Consider the following 19,080-nt stretch of genomic DNA (forward strand, 5'->3'; position numbering starts at 1 on the left):
GATGATTAGTGATCAGCAGTATAGTTTCATGCCAGGAAAGAGCACTACAGATGCAATATTTGCTCTGAGAGTGTTGTTGGAGAAATACAGAGACGGTCAGAAGGAGTTGCATTGTGTCTTTGTGGACTTAGAGAAAGCATATGACAGGGTGCCTAGAGAGGAGTTGTGATATTGTATGAGGAAGTTGGGAATGGCAGAGAAGTATGTAAGAGTGGTACAGGATATGTACAAGGGTAGTGTGACATTGTTGAGGACTGAGGTGGGAGTGACAGATATGTTTAAGGTGGAGGTGGGATTACATCAAGGATCAGCACTGAGCTCTTTCTTATTTGCAGTGGTGATGGACAGGTTGACAGATGAGATTAGACAGCAGGCCCCGAGGACTATGATGTTTGCAGATGACATTGTGATATGTAGTGAGAGTAGGGACCAGGCTGAGGAGACCCTGGAGAGGTGGAGATATGCTTTAGAGAGGAGAGGAGTGAAGGTCAGCAGGGCTAAAACAGAATATATGTGTGTAAATGAGAGGGAGGGTAGAGGAATGATGAGGATGCAGGGAGTAGAGTTGGTAAAGGTGGATGAGTTTAAGTACTTGGGATCAACAGTTCAGAGTAATGGTGAGTGTGGAAGAGAGGTGAAGAAGAGAGTACAGGCAGGGTGGAATGGGTGGAGAAGAGTGTCAGGAGTGATTTGTGACAGACGGGTACCAGTAAGAGTGAAAGGGAAGGTCTACGAGAGGGTAGTGAGACCAGCTATGTTATATGGGTTGGAGACGGTGGCATTGACGGAAAGGCAAGAGTCAGAGCTGGATGTTGCAGAGTTAAAGATGTTACGATTTGCACTGGGTGTGACTAGGATGGACAGGATTAGGAATCAGTATATTAGAGGGTCAGCTCAGGTTGGACAGTTTGGAGACAAAGCAAGAGAGGTGAGATTGCCTTGGTTTGGGCATGTGCTGAGGAGGGATGCTGGGTATATTGGGAAAAGGATGCTAAGGATGGAGCTGCCAGGTAAGAGGAAAAGAGGAAGACCTAAGATAAGGTTTATGGATGTGGTGAGAGTGGACATGCAGGTGGTTGGTGTGACAGAGCAAGATGCAGAGGACAGGAAGAAATGGAAACAGATGATCTGCTGTGGCGACCCCTAACGGGAACAGCCGAAAGAAGATGATGACTGAGATTCCACATTCCAGTCCCCTCTGTCATTCCCATTAAATTTTATTACATCATTTCTTCCAAAACAGAAAAAATAATGTTAATCCTATAAAGTACCTTGCTATTTAACTATAGTGGCTCATTCTTCTTGATCTTATTTCAAATATTAACATTCAGTTAATAAGTTCAAAATATACCTTCAGTGTTGCATACAACCCCAGACTTCACTCCATCCAGAGAGGTACTTCTAAAGAATGTAATACATATTCAGACATAATCACTTCAAATAAGCACATCGCAATCATCATCATCTCTGAACATCCATTGTTGAAACAACCAGCTTCTTGCAGGCCAAAGCTTTATTCAGAATGCTTGTGGATATTTCCATGAGCATAACCAAGAGGAAAGGCAACAGATATAGGATTACAGGGTCACAGAATTACAAGACAAGTTGAGAGACCATTTGCACCTTCCCAGTACCCATCCCCTTGATATACTTTCTGCTTCTAGACGGGCAAAGCATGTAAGGATAGGAATGAATTTGCAGACTCCAATCAATCATCAAAGTTCATCCTGTATTACATATATGGGCAATTAGTTCCAGAGATGGAATAAATGCTGAATAATATACTTATCCATCAAGTATGTTTTATTTTTATGTTGGTGAAGATTAGAATCCTTAGTCCAACTGTTTAAGGAACTGTTCACCTTAAAGAAATGCAAAAGATCAAGGAGGACTGGGTCCTTAAGGGCATTGAATGCAGGTCAAAGATATCCAAGTAGAAGTCTATGAGACCAAATATAGGGATGAGCTTCAAGCTTGTCTTGGTAGACAGAAGTGTTTAAATTACTAATCCTTTGTCAGGAAACTCAGACTTCTTTCTAAGTTTAATTTCTCCAAGTTGTTTAGGTTTCTACTACCATGATGAGAATGAACCCGATTCCTAAGTCAGGGTACAATTAGAGTTCATGAAATTAGTATTGTTTCAGTCCTTGATGTTAGCCAAGATGCTGTCCTCAGCATGCACAATGTGCTCAGAATGGCCTCTTCTTGTAATTTATATAGATTTACACATATTGGTAACATGTCTAGCTACGAATGTAAATTCTTTATTACACCCATTGCTCCTACTACTATTGAAACTCCCTGAATATCTATCTTCCACATTGCTCTCATTTCTGCCTGCAAATCCTGGTATTTTATGACTTTGTTTCTGTCTGTACGTAAAACATTGCAATTACCGAATGTAACAATTTCAATGATCAATGCTACTTTTTTGTTTTTTTCATGGACTACTGGATCCGGTTGTCTCTCATCTGTTCTTTGACCTGATGGCAATGGGTAATCCAACCTGATATAAACTTCATCATTCTCTATAATGATTTGTGGTTCATGTTTCCAGTGTGTCTATATTGTAGTGTAACAGAATCCCCATTGCAGCAGTCTTGTACTTTATTTTGCCTCTCTGTACAGACCTTTTGCCATGAGTTTATCACGTCCAGCAGCAAGATGTGCACCTGTTTCCTTTTCTCTCTCTCACAGAACATGAGTTTGTCCTGGGCCTTATCCTTTCATCTCTTAGCGTTTCACCTTTTGGTTTCAATTCACTTTTTTAACCATTCCCAGCAAATCTTGGTCAACATGAGGCTGTTCAAAGAGATCTCTGTATTTGATACTATATTTATAGCTTTTCTAATTTTTTTTCCTCACCATCCGATTCGTTTCCTCATATGTGTTGTTTGGCACATTCAGTTGCTGTCTGAGTTTTGTTAACTTCTGGTTCTCTTTCCACGTCTACTTTATACCATAATGTTTCTTTGTGGAATACTAAGAGTACTGATTCAACTCAGTTTTTTGTTATTCAGTATAATGCTGAAATTTCTTCTAAAAAAGTTATTGAATGTCACTGGAAGATAGTATTTGGTGCTTTTGAACTGCTTGACCAGTTAGGGCAGCAGCCAAAATTTATGCACAAGATACTTTAAAGGCTATTTTATGAGGAAATAAAAGACTACATGTAAAATGTATCCAATAAGAATTGGGGCATGAAGTGTGGGACAAGTATGCAATGTGGATATGTTATACAAGGGATATATTTCTCAGTGTCTGGCTACCCCAGATTGCTTTCAGTGAAGGGATATTATAATTGTACTACTAAGGGGGTAGTATACATTGCTTTTTGTTCCTCTTGCCCGGCATTTTATGTCGGCAAGACAATAGGACACTTTGCAGAATAGATGTGATCAGTAAAGGGCTTGTAGCTAATGCTTTATATAAACACTCAGTTATATGTTGTGATTTTAAAAAGTTTGCATTTAGTATTCTTGAAAAAGTTACACCTAGTAATAGAGGGTTTGACTGAGAAGTAATTCTTGAACAAAGAGAAGTGTTCTGGCAGCTGTTACTTAATGCTTATAACCCACCAGGCATTAACGATACTATTTCCATTAAGCCTATGTTAAAAATAAAAGCCGACAAAGTATAATTACTTTTATCTGACTGTTTCATTTTAATTACATTTGCCTGAGTTTTTTAAATCTTGTAACAATATTTTAACATTTTGATACGTAAATGTATTAATTAGTATTTTTAACGTTAGGGTTTTTATTGTGAAGTTTTTGATATGTATAATGCTTATAAGTTTTTTTTTTTTAGTTTGTGTACCTTTAAATGCTTAGAGTTTTGGTTCTTTTGAGGCTATTTAAACCTTGTAACAAAATGGCTGCCATGTTTCTGACGAAGTTCTGCTACTAAGAGGAGCGAAAGCACTCAAACTGTGGATTAAAGGTTCATTCATCAACCAAGTTTATTTGCACCCCATTGACATATAATAGGATTATTGTCAGTCATTGTAATCTTGTATACCTTCTGTAACAGGACTGTTGCTTTTTTTTTTCCTGGAATGACCCTCATTTATGTTTGTCTCAGAGCCCGGTTTACAGTATATGAAGGAGTTGTACAGCTGCAACTGAAAAAGTAGCTAAATTACCTCCTTTGTTCAAAGTGTCCTTTTATAGTCTAAGATAAAGTGACAGTCCCCCCCCCCCCCACACCTTATTTCTGAGGCATCAAAACTGCCACTGAACTTAGATCCTTGCAGTTTCATGCTTGACAGCTGCTTCTGGAAAGGAAGGAATTTGAGACTTATTGGTCCCCATTGTCTGTAGTGGAAATATTTATTTTTGGTTATGTATTTCTTTACCTGAATGTCTTAGAAAATGCTTTATTTTCATGTTTTATAACTAATAGTTTCCCCCTTACTAAGTAAGTTTACAACAAAATATGACCAACCTTTTATTGCTTAACTTTGGATAAATATTCTGAAGCACAGATGTTTTATAGTGTTATATTTTCTATCTTCTCTTCTTATTCTGCTCTTATATTGATTTGTTAAAGTACAGACAAATCACTCTCTTCTACAAACCCAACTGCTTGACAATGACAAAATAAAATTAAGAGGCTGGAAAATAATTATATTCCCCAATGCGGGGATCGGGAAGAATTTGTTTGGGGGGGGCTGAATATTGCAGGTAATTCTTTATCAGTTGAATTTGTTTTATAGCTAATGTTAATGTTAATTTTCTCCTTACTATGCTGTTCTATAATTCTACAGTCAAATATTACCAACTTTCTTTTCCTTACCTTTGGATAACTTTTTTCTTCTTCTTCTTTTGGCGGCACAATGGTTTCTGGCACGATATATCTCTCTCTTAATGTTTTTCTGCTCATTAACTGATTTGTTAATGTACAACACAATCACTCTTCAGCAAAGTCAACTCTTTGATAATGATATAAGTACTACTTATGCTCTTGGCACTGTAAGACTTAGAAACTACTCTGTGTACTTTTGCAGGAAACTGCACTCCTGATGGTTACAACCTTCAATGAATTGAGGTATGCAGCAACCCATTCCTGTTCCCCTAACTGAACTTGTGATATGTCTGCCAGTAAGTGCAGAGGACTAATGTTCTGCAATCCAGTGCAAGAAGTACATGGTTGAATCTTTCCATCTTCATTTTCCTACTGTGTGACTTTGAACAAATCACTTAACCAGGCAGTGCTTTGCAGCAATTGGGAATTTGGGAAAGATTTACTAATGGTCTCATGGACTGCATGCACAGTAACTTTGTATGAGCCTTTGTTCTTATCCTTTTATTCCTTATTTCAGTACATATCACAACTACCATAGTACTGTTTCTATGTTATGCTTCTTCAGTCTGTTATTAGCTATGGTGGCTGTGGGTTTCAGTAAGTGTTCAAAGAAATTCATAGCTTTTCACTGCATGTTAATATTTTCTGTAATGTTTTCCCAGTCATAATTGCAGTGGTGATGTGTTTAATGTACAAAACATTTCCTTTCTGCAGTGCCTTTTCTTATGCCTTCCCATTTCATTTTCAGTACACTTCCCCACAGTTGACCATACAAAATTACATTATCAGTGATATTCTCTTGCTCATGTATTCTTTCACATTTGTTTATCTGTGCATGTTTTGCCCCTTGATGGTTCCCAAATTTACTGTCTGCCAAATAATCATCTCTTGTGAAATGATGTGCATAGCTACTTTAGGAATGAATGCTATTAGAGGGCCAGTCGTCTGACCAAACACGGTCTCTTCACCCCTGGCAAACTCCACAATTGTCAGACAATGGTTTGGTGACCAGTATGAACACAGGTAACTGTCAGTGAGACAAGCACAATTATGGTACACGTCTTGCATTTTGACTTGTACAGTTGTAAAAATGGCACTGCAGAAATTCATGCCTGTTTGTCATGTATTTTCTCCACCAGCTGCACAGTCTTAAGAAGCATGATATGTTGTTAATGCACTATTTTTAAGAAGCATTGTTGTGTCCTTTATCAGCCCATTTTCTCCCACTGTTTTCCCCAGTCTTGCACAGTAAGTTCTGCATCACCTTGACTCTTGTCTTACATACACTTCAGCCACATCTTGTGAGCTCTTTGTGTTGTGCATTTAGTCTTCCCACTCAGTTAATTTGCCAGTTGTTTTCGTTGCATAGCACTGTTTACTATGTTTACATATATAATAAATAAATGCCACAAATTAAGGGAGCACTTGGTTTTTTTGTGTCATTGTTTCACTCACTCTTTGCTTGGTAGGTTAGCCATATTCTGCCTCACCTGTATTCAGTGCTGGATTATGTATCTAGTGGATATGGAGCTGATTATTATAAGTGGCCTGTTTAATGTTACAATAGCACAGGACTTCAGAGTAAAGTGGAAATAGAAACATCAGGCTAATTTCATATGTGTGGGCCTGGGGCTTTACATTTTTTTACCAGGAAAGTCTGACTGAGAAATAAATCCCCTTTTCAGTGGACATCGTTGGAGAAAAGGTCCATGGTTATATCTTTTGAAAGTTATGAAAATGTGAAAAACATCTGTTAAAGCAAAAGCATTTATAACTTTACAGGAGTGGCATCTCAAGATTAAAAACAGTGAAGTAACTGCACTGTGCTGCACATACATTAAAGTAAGTCTTTTATACCAAATTAATATAAAGATAGTTTTGGTGGTTGCACTATACAATACAAATACTTTACATGAAAAAGTTACCTAACTGCAGAGTGAGAGGTGAAGTGTCAGTAGTTGTATATGCCTTCTCGTGCATGTACACATACATTCTCACACACACACACACACACACACACACACACACACACACACACACACACACACACACACACACACACACACACACACACACACACACACACAGAGTCTATTTCTCCATTATACAAACACTTATTTTTCTGTACATACATTTAAGATGTGGGCTACACACATGTTCTTCACACACACAGTGTATAGATAAAGTACTTCTTATTTCATTTTCCTAATGTTTTTAACGAAAGGACACACAACACGTGCATGCTAAAGTAAATTCAGCTGTATGTTATGGTTGCCATCAATGGTTACATTTCCTTTGTAGACTAGAAGATGTTTGTGCAATCTACTTGTTTAACGACTTGACTCTAAAGTCAGTGGAAGATATCTGTTACCAAGGATCTGTGCAGCAGATATTCATCCTTCTCTGGGAGGATGTTACAAGAAACCATAAAAGACCTTCTTATAAACATTATCAGTGCACATACTGTAGTTAATAGGATTGCCACCTGACTCACTTCCTGCAAAGCAGTGTCCTGATTTGTGCATTTCTGGCCTGTTTGAAGGGGTGAATGGCCATGAAAATGGTACACATGTTTATGCTTTACAAGAATTGCAAGAAAAATATTTTCTGACTTTTCTCTAAATGTCACAGACATCTTTGATACTACATTTACGTCATCTTAATGTATAATATAGTATAAACAACCAGCATTTAAAGCTTAGCATTTTGGTACTGTGATGCTGCTTATGTAAATCCGTCAGTAGAGGTGAAAACTGCTATTGAACCTTTGACTAATCTAATTGCTTTGTTTTGCTATGAGAGGCATGGCTGCAGTGGAAGCAGCTGTGAATCAGTGTAAGTTCATTTCTACTCTACAGTGAAGACAGTGGAAAACAGTTCCACACTTCTCTGTCTTTTTAATAACCGCTGTTGAGCTGCTGACATCAGCAGGACTATTTGCCCATATAAGATTGTCAGCAGTACCTGACTGGGTAAGCTACACATTTCTCTGTGTCTGTGGTATGTCTTGCAGGAGGAAACAAATTCACCTACAAGTATCTGAGAAGTTAAGCTTAAAAAAAGAAATGGGTGGGCTTTCCCTTCCTTTGATTCCAAGGCAAGAAAATTAGTTTTATAAGGTACAAGCAGGTTTCTGGTACTTAGATGGTACTGGAACAATTGTAAGGAGAAAAGCAATGTAAGGGGTGAGTTAGACTGTAGGAGAAGGTGAAGTTTTCTTTTAAGATGCCTCATGGCAGCTTATAGGAAAACCAGTACCTAACTTTCTGATAGAGGGTTTATATGATAATTGGGAAGAAGCACCATGCATATTAAGGATCAAGATTATGTACTGAATTAATCCACATGGATAAGATGGATTTACCTCCGTGTTTATGATTATTACAACTGATTGGATTATGAAAGATGATTGGAGTAAGAGGGAAAAGTTAAAAACATGTTGACAAGGTTATATACAAGTCATTGTAACCATTTCAGATATAAGCTGCTAAATATGTAGACTTAAACAGCAGGATATATAGTAGCTGGAACTTAAGGTGGGAGATGGACATCTTACGATTTTTTTTTTTTTTACAAGGAATAAAGATATTTACTTCTGAAACTTTATGGTTGTAGTTTATTATAAAACTGCATCATTCTCTTTTAGGTTTTATGACTGTAGTTTATTATAAGACTGCATCGATCTCTTTCAGGTTTTTAATTTAAATTTCTTTTTGAAAGAAGACTGTATATGTTTTGCTTTGTTTTTTTTTGGCGCATAGTTATCTCCCATTTCAAGATACGAGGAAACGTGTGCTATAGTTATTTAAGTAGATGGACGTGTATAAAAAGTGAAAGTACAAAGTCTTACACCACTGTAAGTAAGTGTGTTATACTTGTAATGATCCAGTTTTATGTTGTAACTATATTGTCCAAGATTAATGTCATTGTATTGAATTTGATTGCATAATATTTCATCAGGATTCTACCATGATGATGCTTGAATGGTTTGATGCATTGTAAAGGATGACTAATAAAGATAATTTTTTAAAGTATGTAATTAGTTAGGATAGAATTACAGTAATCATTTATCTGGTTCTTGACTTTTGGTAAACAGCATTTTTACATGTTTTCTATTCATCAGCATCACCAACTTCTCTAAATTCTCATACCTTTTGGATTTACTCAGGGCTCCTTGTCTTAATTTACTAAATAACATCTTTTCCATGTTCTTTAATGTAATTCTTAGAAACTCTTACTGATCCTCAACATCCATCCATGAAGTGGTCCATCAGGGGTAAGCTTGAGGTTCCACAGTCAGTGTTTTAGCTTAATATTTACTTAATATTCATGCATCGAGTAATATGTGCAGACATTATTTTCAATACAAGAGTTTCCAGATCTCCTTACACTATTAAGCAGTAGATCCATTTAAAATAGTTTGGCCTTACTAAGTGGTTCACAAGGAAGGTGTGATTCTGTATGCAGAGAAAAGGAAGTCAGTGCTATTTTTAAATCCAAGTTAGTGCTGTTTCAGTGTTTTTGGTAAAACAGACAGGTTTTTGTTTTGGTTACCAAACTCATTTGGATATGCTGTTATAAAGTCATCCTCTATCATTTATCTTGGGATGCAGTTGGTTTACCAGGGAAAGTCCAACTAGGTGCTGAGCCCTTTTTCAGCAGAAGCCCAGGTTGAAAAGCTCCAAGAAGTAAATTATAATGTATAGCACTCCACAAAGTACACTACAATAAAAAAGATAGTCTTCCAGTACAGTACAATAAAAAATTGCAGTCTTGTAGTACATGATCAATAGTTTTACATGGCACAAAGAACAGTAATTGTGAGGTCAGTATGTGCATAAATTAATGTATTGGCAATGCAAAAAAGTAGTATTTATACAGGCAAAAAAAGAGTGACAAGCTACGTACTAAATTATTTTTTTTTCATGAGGATAACAGTTGGAGAGGGTTCTGCAGTCATTTAAGCAGGAAGTAGAGGAGGGGAGTAGAGTATATTAGATTGACATATGAAGACTGAGAAAGAAGGATGAATAAGAGAAGTAAAATAGAGGGAGATAATATCGGGATTTTAGCCAGGGGATACATAGTTCCATAACCAAGATGTTAGATGTTCTTTAGATGAGTTTTGAAAGCTTTTTGGTTATCGAGTTGTTTGAGAAGAGATGGTAAGATTTTCCAGAGCTTAGATATGGAATTAAAATATAATGAGACTCCTGCTGTGTTTAGGGGTTTGGTGATGGAGAGAGTTTAACTTTTGAACAAAGGCATCTTTGGGATGAAATTATTAGGGTCAGCCCCTATCTGTTTTTTTTTTCGGACTATTCGGAAGTCAGATTGATTCTCCAGTAGTCTGGAAAACACTGTACAAACTCTGGTATTCTGTTTCAAAAAAAAGGAAACGGACTATTGGAGTTGTTAAATCGGCTGATGTAGTATTTTTTTTTTTTACATTAAAGCATAATCAGCTGAAAGCAGGCATTAAGAAGGGAAATAGAGGGCGTTTCTGTCTGCTGATGTGATAGTGATGTCACCAAACGAGTGGAACATGGGTGTGAGAGGGGGCGGGAATGGGAAGGGTTACAGGTGATGCGAGGGGTGTGGTCTTACTCCGGTTTTAGCCACAGTGAAAGGTGGCAACCCTGGAAATTATAGGATCAATTTATTGAGTGCAGAATACTTGTCTGAGGTATTTATTGGGGAAGAAGTAATAAGTGGCTGACTGTGATGCAAGTAGTGTGGAAGTTCAGGCCTGTTAAGATATTTGAGAGCTTGGCAGAGGTTGTAACTTTGTAAAAGCAATAAATAAATAGGAGGGGCATATAAGAGGTTGATAGAAGGAAGTTTTAGTTTAGTGGTTCTAGTATTGTCTTTGAGAAATGGTTTAACTCCATATAATAGACCAAGTTTTTGATGGGTCTTTTTGATTATAGTTTGAAAACAAAGGCCAGACTTCATGTTATTGTCAATAGTTGGACCTAGCAATTTAATACACTTAACCTGTTCAATGCTTTTGTTATTAGTAAGTTGATTTTTTTGAGTGTTTTGTTGTGGTCTATTATTTTTGGAGGAAACAACAATAATTTTAGTCTTTTTAGGATTCAGTAAAAGTCGAGTCATCTAGCTATGATTCAATAGAGGTGAAAGATTCTTGGGTAATTTTTTGTAGTTTGTGTGTTAGGGGCAGAACAGAGGGTAGAATCATCTGCATATTATATGAACCGCATGTCTGTCAGCAGAGTTTAGGTAGTTTGTGAAACTTTTGAACAGGAGTGGCCCCAGAATAGATCCTTCTGGCATCCCTACTGCATGGGCAGGAGTGATGAATATTTGTTTTGTGATTTCACTGCTTGGTATCTGTTAAGTAGTTCTGAAACCATGAAAGCGAAGTGGAAGAAAGACATAAAGTGGAAATTTTATGTAATTTGTTATATGAGACAGTGTCAAATGTTTTAGACAAGTCAAGAAATGAGGAAGAGGCTATGTTATCAGAGTTTCTGTTGATTGTATCAGCAAGGTTAAGTTGGGTAGTATGTTGTGTGCGGGAAAGTAGATTAGTTGTGAGGTAGGTAAGTAGCTCTGAGTGTATGCACTCTTCAAGGATTTTAGATAGTGGGGACAGATTAGCAATAGTTAAATAATTGGAATAATCATTAGATGATACCACCTTTGTGTAGAGGGATTATGTGTGCTTTTTCCAGAGCTTAGGAAGTGACATACCATAATGGATCTATTAATTAATAGTTATGAGGTATGATTCTGCTGCTAATTTCAGATATTCAGGTGGGAGGTTGTCTGTGGTTAGATTTGTGCATTTTAGTTTTAATAGAATTGTTTTGGTGGAAGAGGAAACAGGCTTAAAAGAGAATTGTATTGGGCTGAGGTTGGGCTTGAAAAGGGGTTGAGATGCAGTTGTCCTTGATTAGCGAGGTTGCAGCCTGCAGGAAATAGTTGCTAAAGTTTGTTGAAATTGTAATTTGTGTCAGCTGCGAGAAAGGTGCGAGTTGTGATTGAATAGATTCTGGACTGATGTTCAGAATAATATTTTGTTGTAATGTGTTTGTTCTTAGTTACAGTAATTTTTTATGTCCAGTCTGGCATTATATTTTCCTTATTTCTTAGTGTATATTTAAAATTATCTTGGGATTTATGTGCTTACCATACTTTCTCTTCTTCATGAGTTGCCTAGTATTTTGGGATAACCAGGCTGCAGGATTATTTTCAATCCTTTCTCCGTAAGGGAGAGTGACAATTCAGAAGCTTAATAAAGATTTTATTGAATGCATTAGTGACTTCATCTAGGGAAAGGGATTTTATAATGTTTTAGTTATATTGCTTTAGTGTAAACGTCATATTTTTTGCCCTAAAGTTAAATTCCGTACTGACTTATGAAGGTGGTGTTTTTCTAGATGGCTAGAGATACAATGAAAAACTAGGCAAGTGGTCCCTTAGGATGCCTGAACTAGAAATATTAGAAGGTTTTCTTGAGTATCCATTTGAAAATTGAGGCTTTTTGGAGGATTTATTTTGTTTAGTTGGACTGACATTAAGTTGTTAAAGTTATAGAGATTAATGGAGATGGTGGGGTTTTGGATAAAGTCTAGATCCAGTTAATGCTGAGGTCTCCAAAAATAAGGGTTTCATGTTGTGTAGTATCTGGATGTCCAAGATAATGTCTTAAGCAGTGGAGGTATTATTCCTGCAGGGATGTATAGGACTATAATACAGTCTTAAATGGATTCGGCTTTAATAATAAATGATCTCAGCATTGTAAAATACTAGTATCTGTTGCTGATAGTATTATTTGAGTAGATAATTGCTATGCCACCTGCTTTATCTATTTATTTATTTTGTCTTTGTTTTGTTTTTCTCGATCTGCTGTAAGGATGCTACAGCCTAGTGGCAGGATTTCTTTGATTGTGGGTTTTAGCCAGGTTTCAGTGATTGTGATATATCAAGATTATGTTGGGATATAAATGCATGAAGTCCTGTTACTTTATTACAGATACTTATAAGGTTCGTATTTATGAATTTTAGGATGTTTTTACTTGGGAGGTTGGTAGGAGAAAATAGGGTGTCAGATTTTGGGGTTGCTTACCCGAGTTGACTTTGTGGGGTCTGCATTGGGATGAATGTCTCTGCAAAGTAGAAATAGGATGTTGGTTTGGATACAACACTTTGTCTTGACTTTAACTTTAAAGATAAGTCTATGATTAGAAGTAAAACACACATGAACAGTTAGAGCAAACTTGGTAAGCAACAAGTGAGAGCAGAAACATCCAAGTTTGGCACCATAGAGATACAGAGTTTATAAAATCTGTACTTGTATTAAAGTTATTTTTGTGTTTTTACACATATTAATTAGTGGCTATCGTATGCGGCTTTCATAAACTCTGCATCTCCATGGTGCCAAGCTTGGGTGTTTCTTCTCTTACTTGTCTACCAAGTTTGCTGTAACTGTTCCTGTGTGTTTTACTTCTGGATTGTATTGTTTACAGCTGAACAGTACATGTCTGAAGGAGGAAATATAGAACTGGAATATCGTCTTGAAGCAACGAAAGAAGTTACTACCAGCATGAACAAGGGTAAGCAAAGCAATATGAAGCACATGCTTACAGTAAATATAAACCTGCTCTTCATCTTAATTTAACTGATGTAGAAGTTATGACTGAGAAAAATCTGGTTCTAATGGAGCTGTATAGCACCATTTTAAACAGACTGAAGCAGCAGCATTTAAATTAAAAAGATTGCAGTGGCAGCATTTTCATGTAGAAGCCTGCCTGCATTTTACTGTGATACCAAGAGGTCTTAGAGTGAGATGTCTGCCTACGTATGGAAACATATATCTGGAATTACTGGACAAGTGGCAAGCAATAAATATGAGAACTAGCTTTAATATATTAAATTATTTAATGACTATTTTAAACCTCTAGAAGAAGAAGTTGCCTCTTTCATAGAGAATAAACATGGAGCTAGAAAATGCAGCACTGTCTGATTCTTTCCTTTTAAAACTCAAAGACCTACAGCACACTCTCTCATCCTGTGAAGAGAGACTTAAAGCAGTACAAAGTAAGAAGCTAGCAAGAGATGTCAAAGATTTTAAGGAATCCCATATTTCTGAATGGCCCAGACCTGTGAATAAACATAATGATAGGACAGGCATGACGGACATCACTGATTCAAGACGTTTCAAAATCAGCAATGAAGCTACAAGATAATAAAACTACCAATAAAAACAGTCATTTAAATAGGACCTAAAATGATTATTTACTAAACTTAGCTATGCCAAAGCTAATGACAGAACAACAGTCAGAATCAACATCTTTAGTGAGTGTAGGATTGAATGATAACATATTCAGATGCAATAAACACATCTCAGCAAATGGAACTAGACCCAAGGATACAGCAAAATACCTTCCATTTTTTATGGACCTTCCAATCCAACTGAAACATCAGTTTTTCCACAAGAAGCACAGGTCATTGAGCCAGGACAGGAAGAGAAGGAAACTGTCAACATAGTGTTAGACAAGACAGACACCGAAGATTCCTTAGTTGTGAATCTATCTAAATACTCATTAAATAAGTTCCATATCAACATTCTTAATAAAGGACTATCCTGTATTCCAGCTCATGACTGTAAAATTCATGAGTTTGTTTGATATCAGACAATTTGCCAGAAGCATAATGCCTAAAACTCTATTTAAAAATGACACAGGAGTGAATTTGGACTTCATTTAAGAAACCAAGTATTGAATCCAACATTTAATCATGCAGTGGACATATTTGTCAAAATATGTGAAAAGGAAGTAGCTTTATTACGCAATAATAATAATGTCCTTGGATTTTATAATATGGATAGAGCAGAAAAACTAGCACTATGAGAATTAATGGATAATGAAGAATTTATAATTAGGCCAGCAGACAAGGGAGCGGCTGTTGTCCTGATGGCTAGATCTTTTTATTAGAAGATGTATGCATTACTTAATGACAACCAGACCTATATGCATCTTCGGGAATGTGAACTGAACAAAATAATAACTAAAATGCATGAACATTTATATATGTTCATTACACATGTAGTAAATCAAGAACTGTAAGATTAGCGTAAGGTAGCTAGTCCTATAATCCCCTCCATTAAAGGACTTCCTAAGATACATAAAAATGATCGAAATCCTCCACTGAGTTCCAACGTTGCAGGAAGTGGTTGGATAACATAACCTGCATCCATTTTTATCAAGACCAAACTAAAGAAAGCACTATCTAGAGCTATCACTGTACTGAAAGTTACTGAAGATATTTTTCTGTTCCCTTTCAATATTTCTACATACTTTCAATAAGGACACTGATTCCTACATGGTTACTACGGACATGATGAGTCTTTTTAATGTTATTCCCAATGAGTATGGGATTAATGCTTTAAATATTTTCTAACAGTGAAAAATATATACGAGAGGAAAGAAGTCCAACAAATATGTATGTTACTAGAATTGGTCTTGAAGAACAATGTTTTAGTCTTCAGTGGTGACTATTTTTTACAAAAATGGGGAGTAGCAATGGGCACCCCATGCGCAAATAGTTACTCAAACATTGTTCTGGTACAGTGGGAAGAAGACTTTATGTTTAATGACTTGAATGAACGGCTACAATACATCCTGTTTTACAAAAGATTCGTGGATGATATATTCTTTCTATGGACAAAATAACACAAAACTTTTGAGGTTTGTTCAATATCTGGCTAACTCAACCTCATTCTTGAGATTTGAGTTAAATATCTCAAGAAAATAAATTTCCTGATGTCACATTAACAAGAGGAGTAAATGGGAAGCTAGATACACACATGTTTTGGAAAATATGTTGGAAAAAAAACATGCTTCACTACAATAGTATGCATCTACGACATACATTTCCTCAAGTCATCAGAGGATTATTTGTATTTCTCGATTTTGCACTGACAACTCTATTTTTGAGCATAAATCTCAAAAATTGATACAAGATTTACAGAATAGAGGATACAGGAAAAATAATGTTATGAGAGAAATGAATAATGTGTTGAAATTGAGAGACAAGAGGCAGACCCTATTTATTTAAACACTCATCCACAGTAAACAGAGATGTTACACCCTCCAGTAGAAATCAAAGACAACCAATGGGACTCAGATGCTTGATTACGTACAGTCATGACATACAAAAAATATGTAACATAGTTAAGAATAATTGGAAAATCTTAACCTCAGATGAAATGGTCAGAAATATAGTAGGAGAAAAAAAAGTTTCTGTTTTAAAAATAAGATTACCTGAAACAACTACTGTGTAATGACTATGACATAACCCAGAAGGGTATGTCTCACCAGAGAAAGGGAACATGTAAATGGGGAAGATGTAAAGCATGCAATTCAATAGATATGAATAACAACTTCAAACATCCAATTACTAAGAAATATTATCAGCTATATACTTATGCTGGCTGCAGTACTAAAAATGTAGTCTACATTGCTACTTGCAGACTGTCATTGTTTTTATGTAGGAAAAACTAACTGTCCTTTTAAAGTTCGAATTTTGAAACATCTGAACGATATTAGGCTCAGAAACAGGGAGAGAACACTTTATAACAACATGTTATAAACTTTCCAGGACATCAGTTTCAATTTATAGTTATAGAAGTTATAACAGCTAACTCTAGGAAAGGAAATTTGATAAACTCCACTGAACTGGCTAAGAATCATTGGATTGCTGAATGAATTATAAGCTGATAAAACACCAAGACTTAATGGTGTTTTTCCTCTAAGACCTTTATTATTAGGGCGGAAACTTAAGAAGCATGTCTGATTGGTCAAGTCCGTATGTAACTTAATCAATGAAAGTTGACCATGATCTGTGATTGGTCAAACCCTCTCTCAGTTTTATTAATGGAAGTCAAGTCTGATTGGTCTGTGTTGCTTTTAAATGGACATTTGTGAATGGGCTCTATGAGGTCTGAAGAAGACGAATTGCCAAAAGTGCTCATCTTTGTTTTAATATAAGTTTTATATTTATTATATATACGTGTATTAAAGTTATTTTTGTGTTTTTACATGTCTTAGTGGCCATCATATACAGATTTTATAAACTCTGCATTTCCGTGGTGCCAAACTTGGTTGTTTCTGCTCTCAAGTTTATGATTAGGGTTAGTTATGCTTAAGAATGTATTTAAAAAGTTAGATCTAAGATATGTTTTAAAGATTATAGGAGATTGGTAACGTAATGCAAATGGATTTGGCAGAAGGGGCTTTTACAAAGTAGGCTTCTGGTTCATGCTTCTTGTTCATAGTACACGGCATTGCTGCATTATACTGTGTACCTGTGACTTGTTGCTTGTGTGTCAGATACTGTAATTATTTTAATTCATTATTTTAAAGATGTTTTTTATGGTGCTCCATGTAATTTTATCCTCTCACTGCATTATTTTATTGCTTTTAGCCCAAGCAGTGGATGAAATGGGTCTTTTAGAATCAGTCCACTACTCCATTTAAAAGATGTTAAACGGAATTCATGTGTTCTTCCACTGGTTTTATATATCTTGTTTTTTTTCCTTTTAGCTGTCAAAGTAATTGAAAGAGTCAGCAGTGTATCAGAAGTGGAACACCTGAAAAATAAACCTGATCACGGAGGCTATTATAATGAGAATTTTGGTCAACAGCCATTTCCTAGCTGGAAGTTCCTTAAATGTTCTGATGATTTTGAAGATTATGGTGATGATGGCGATTATGATGATGATTCTGACAGTCAGAGTGATTATGAGGCTGATGGTGAATTTTATGCCGACTATTAAGCCTTACATTTTTAAAGTATTTGAAATTGAGTTAACATCAAGAATCCTCCTTAATAGGTCATTGGTTGAATTTGCTTTCACCAGTTTCCATTCAGCAAAACCTTGTAAAAATCCCATGTTTGGGAAATCTGTATACCTATTTTATGGCACACCATGACTTAATTAATTGCATACATAAGAACATGCATTCCTAGAGCCTGGCAGTTCTTTTTTGTCATTTGCATGGTTAAGATCTTGATCCGTGCTGTCATCTATGAAGTGCTCTATTAACATCCCCAAACAGTTACCACTAACTGTCTAATCACCTGCATCCACATTGCCTTTATTACGTGGAAGAGCACAGCATGACATACTGCCAGAGGTGCCCCAGATTTAATCCTGGCATATGTAGATGCCATAAAAAGAAGCATTTGACTTACCCAGCAATAAAAAAAAAAAAAAAAAAAAAGACAGTGGCTGTTAAGAACAGGTGGGACAGTCCTCCATGCAGCCCAAGGTATTCAGCTGAATATTACCAGAAGAACAAGGTTGAAAAGTAGGTTGCATCAAGTCTTTTCCCCCAAAAGTTAATATATGTCCAATGTATATCTGATGACCTGGTTGCTGAAGGTGCAGAATTTGCCCTTGGTTAGTTAGTAAACACTAAGCTAGCACCAGTCCTCCACCTTAAAGGGGCAGGGGGACCAAAGCAGGTGCACCTTTGTCTCCCATCGTAGGGAATGTATTCCAAGGTTTTAGCATTGCCAAGTTCATTTGATCAGCTGAATCCAGAGGATGGCCAACCTGATTCCAAGCTGTTTCCTATTTTTTCTCAAATATTTTATTAACATTTTCAAATTGAATAACAAAGTATAACATTTAAAATATATATAGAAATTAGATAAAGTAATAAAAGAAGAATATCAGAACACAACAAAAACTATTTACAAATGTGTTTACTATATATATATATATATATATATATATATATATATATATATATATATATAAAATCAAAAAACTTTAAGTATCAATGAAATAATTTTATTAACATATTGGTGACTTCTTATTTAGCAGCTCTTTAAATTTCATCCAAGTGTGGTAATCATTGGTAATTCTAGTTGTTTTCATCTTGATTGTAAGAAGTTCTAAATGACAAACTTACATCTCCAACATCCTACATTCTTTTTATACATTAATTCAGTTCTGTGTGGAGTAATGAAAGTTTTATGCATGAATTCCAAGAGAATAATATCCAGTTTATGAGGAAGTATTTTGTTTTGAAAAAGTTAATAGATTTTTTTGTTATCTTCCTCACTTGTATAATTGTTTCTGGATTTAAAATAATGACTAAAACAAAAACGCGGCTGGGCACTGCTATTCCTTAAAACAGTTTATTCCATAAAATCACAAGATGAGCGCTTTCGGGATGTTTCCCTTACGAGCTATGCCAGGAGAAGTAGGACAGTGGATGTGTAATATGTGCCAGC

General features: G+C 36.0%; 1 protein-coding gene across 1 annotated transcript in view; it reads left to right on the plus strand.

Moving 5' to 3' along the window:
* The window catches only part of LOC122794063 (F-box only protein 2-like), a 1,235,408-nt gene extending 1,217,349 nt beyond the window's left edge, over nucleotides 1–18,059 (plus strand). The window contains exon 6 of the mRNA XM_044062201.1: nucleotides 17,379–18,059. Within this exon, the coding sequence (XP_043918136.1) occupies nucleotides 17,379–17,611 (233 nt within the window). The 3' untranslated portion in view covers nucleotides 17,612–18,059. The remainder of the gene's footprint in view (nucleotides 1–17,378) is intronic.
* Nucleotides 18,060–19,080: the final 1,021 nt, after the last annotated feature.

This window comes from Protopterus annectens, chromosome 1.part0, assembly GCF_019279795.1.
Source record: "Protopterus annectens isolate FY-2018-M chromosome 1.part0, PAN1.0, whole genome shotgun sequence".
In the NCBI taxonomy this organism is placed as follows: Eukaryota; Metazoa; Chordata; order Ceratodontiformes; family Protopteridae; genus Protopterus; species Protopterus annectens.